At 34.7% G+C, this 3,520-nt stretch overlaps 1 protein-coding gene across 1 annotated transcript; it reads left to right on the plus strand.

The window, feature by feature from the left end:
- The first annotated feature begins 1,042 nt into the window (after positions 1–1,042).
- Positions 1,043–3,290, plus strand: LOC107902308 (probable pectinesterase/pectinesterase inhibitor 6). Its single transcript, XM_041111538.1, has 2 exons — positions 1,043–2,118; positions 2,489–3,290. Exons 1-2 carry the CDS (start codon positions 1,239–1,241, stop codon positions 2,974–2,976), a joined length of 1,368 nt encoding a protein of 455 aa, XP_040967472.1. The 5' UTR covers positions 1,043–1,238; the 3' UTR covers positions 2,977–3,290.
- The last annotated feature ends 230 nt before the right edge of the window (positions 3,291–3,520 follow it).

Raw genomic sequence — 3,520 nt, forward strand, 5'->3', positions numbered from 1 at the left:
TAGAATATTTATTGTAGTAATAACTTTTTTTAATTCTAAAAAGAATGAAATACAGTGAAGGATTAGCTCTCTTTCTTGAGCTTGGAAGCATTAAGTTAAACTATGAATTTAGTTAAAAGCTATAAAGCGAAAGAGGGAACTTAAATCAAATAGATAGAATGATGCAAACTAATTCAATATTGATGGTGCAATTTAATTTTATAGTTTTGATGGACAAAATACTAGTGGTGGTCTGCTTGTAGATAGGGTCCTTCAAACAAGCTTTAAATTAGTGGATTATATTGTTTGTCATGTCAAATATAGATAATCCATGTCTTAAAAGAGGAAAAAGAAAATATTAAAACCAATAATAAATAATTATAATTATAACTTCCAAGTCAAAAATACTTTTCAATATCATATTTATTATTACATGATTATTAAATGAATTTGTTTTTTAAAAGTTTAAAAAGTCACACAAATAATTAGATTTAAAATTTTAAATCTAAAAAGTAGAGAGACTAACTTAAAAATAAAATTAAGGATTAAATTTTAAATGTATGTAATCTATAAAGACTTAGAAAAATATATTTCAACCTTTAATTTTATTACTATAATTTAATACAAAAAAAATAATTGTAATTATTTTTTAATAATTTAGCATGAATTAAATTAAAATAGAGAGAATAAACTTGAATGCCTTAAAGCCCGAGAATGGAATAGATTATCTAAAATAAAAAATAAAAAAGATTGTCCTAATAATATATGCTACTCCACAGGGTCAGTGGAATGAATATGTATCCCTATTAGTTGCCTAAAGCTTCCAATTTATTGATTTGATGCAATATGTATGTTAATAATTTGTTAATGGAGAATTGGAGTTGGAGACATGCATAAAAAACCATATAGGAAGAAAAGGTTGTTCCAACTACAAAATTGCTTTGAAAATTCTTTTATACCAAACTCAAGTGTCTAAAGTTATAAATAGCCAAGACTTATGAGTCAATGACTTCACCCTCTTATTATTAATATATTTGTTATTATGTCCATAGTATTAACAAAATAAAATAAAGAAAAAACCATACAAATGCCCTGAGCCACAAAGTAAGCCCCTGGGCCCAGTAAATGAGGAAATTGATCCCCCTTCACAATTCATGTTTTCTCCCACTTTTTTGTAGCTCTATATAAACCTCTCTTCCCTCCCTTTCTTTTCATCAATTCAAACATTCAAAGCTTTACATCTAAAACCAATTGTCTTTATGGATAAGCTTCTTGCCATACCATTTCTCATTACTTATTTCTTCACTTGTGTTCCCCTAGGGAACGTTGCAGCTACAATAACATCATGTACCCAAACACCCTACCCTGATGTCTGCAACCATTTCATGGGAAATGGTGTTAATGTTGCAACATCAAGCCTTGCCTTTGATCAAACCCGCTTCTCCTTCCGTGACCTTGCGATTCAGGTCACCTTAAACCAAGCAGTTCAAGCTCATCACCTCGTCTCTACCATGGACTTGACTTCTTTCAATGAGCGAGCCAAATTGGCTTGGAATGATTGCTTGGAGCTCTACCAAGACACCATTTCCCATCTTAACCGATCGAAGAGCACCAATAGTCCATTAGATGCTCAAACCTGGTTAAGTGCTGCCATAGCCAACCATCAAACCTGCCAAAATGGCTTCATTGACTTCAACTTGGCCTCTCATTTACAAACCTTACCACTCATGCTAACCAACTTTTCCAAGTTGATTAGCAATTCCCTGGCCATCAATAAGCCCACTGTTAATGTTACCGCTAATCAAGTTGGCAATAGACGCCTGCTTGCCAATGGATTCCCCACTTGGCTTTCCGGTGTCGACCGAAAGCTCTTGCAGAAAACTGGTGCACCATTAAAAGCTGACATTGTGGTGGCTCAAGACGGTTCCGGCAACTTCAAGACCCTATCGGAGGCGGTGGCTGCGGCTGGCGGTGGAAACAGAACTGTCGTACACGTAAAAGCTGGAGTTTACAATGAGAATGTTGATATTCAAAGATCAGCTAAAAATATCATTTTAATTGGAGATGGAATTGGCGCTACGGTTGTTACTAGTAATAAAAATGTTCAAACTACAACAACTTTCCGCACTGCAACATTTGGTAAGCAACATGTATAAATTATTTTAAAGTCACATTCTAAACTTAGACAAAAACATAAAGTAATCCTAAATTAAGAAGAAAAAGTAAGGAAAAAGAAACATGATTTGAATCACAAATCAAAACACTCATGCAAATAATCTACATCAATTTGTTCTTTTATTCTTTTTAGAATAGTAAAAACATGATTATTTTTTTTCTAATTAGTTGGATATTTTTATGTCTCCCATTTCACCAACACTATAGTTCTTTACACAACTAAATGAGAAAATATAACAGTAAAAACGTGAGAAAAAAATTAGTCCTCTTGCTTTTTCCTTATTTTCAACCTATCATTTGATTACTCACATCATTCGTTCGTTTCTTCTTTCAGCCGTTGTCGGTGATGGCTTCATAGCTCGTGACATCACTTTCGAGAACACTGCCGGACCTCAAAAACATCAGGCAGTAGCCCTCCGCTCTGGCTCTGATTTCTCAGTCTTCTACCGTTGTAGCTTCAAAGGTTACCAAGATACCTTATATGTCTATTCCCAACGCCAATTCTACCGCGACTGTGATATTTATGGAACTGTAGACTTCATATTCGGTGACGCTATCGCCGTTTTCCAAAACTGCAACATTTATATTCGACGACCAATGAGCGGCCAAATGAACACTGTCACAGCACAAGCAAGAACTGACCCAAATGAGAATACGGGGATAATCGTCCACAACTCACGTGTGACGGAGGCGTCTGACCTGAGGGTCGTTCAGGGTTCATTCAAGAACTATTTGGGGCGACCATGGCAGAAATACTCGAGAACTGTGTTTATGAAGACTGGTTTGGATGGACTGATCGAGGCAGAAGGTTGGTTACCATGAAGTGGGAATTTTGCTTTAAGTAGTCTTTACTATGCTGAGCATATGAATACCGGCACCGGTGCAAGCACGGGGGGGAGAGTGAAGTGGGGTGGATATCGTGTTATAGATGCTACTGAAGCCGGGAAATTCACTGTTGGTAATTTTCTCGCTGGAAATGCATGGATTCCAGGGAGTGGAGTGCCATTTGATGTTGGACTATGAATTTGTTGATTTCGGCATTAGGAAAAATGTAAATACCAAAGTAACCCTATGTTTAAAATTGTCATATAGCTTTGGGTGATAAAGACTATGTATATATAATTGAATTTGTCAAAGAGGAGAAGTGGTTGTATAATAAATCATGTTGAAATTGTTGTATTTATAAATGAACAAATACGTTGGTTCAAATACTTAGACTTTTATTTATTTATATGAAAATCTTGGTATTTATATCGATTATAATATTACGTAGGAAGTGGGAATACATTGTTAACTTTTTTGGCCATAAAAAAGGTTGATTAATCTCGTTTGAAGGAATATTGGGAAAAAAAGAAAAAAGATGAAG

The sequence above is a fragment of the Gossypium hirsutum genome, chromosome A01 (assembly GCF_007990345.1).
Source record: "Gossypium hirsutum isolate 1008001.06 chromosome A01, Gossypium_hirsutum_v2.1, whole genome shotgun sequence".
Lineage (NCBI taxonomy): Eukaryota > Viridiplantae > Streptophyta > Magnoliopsida > Malvales > Malvaceae > Gossypium > Gossypium hirsutum.

Bases quoted from the DNA above. Each gene is read 5' to 3' on its own strand.
- LOC107902308 (XM_041111538.1), top strand. From the start codon at position 1,239: ATGGATAAGCTTCTTGCCATACCATTTCTCATTACTTATTTCTTCACT. The intron at 2,119-2,488 runs GTAAGCAACATG...TTCTTCTTTCAG, and splicing joins TTTCCGCACTGCAACATTTG to CCGTTGTCGGTGATGGCTTC.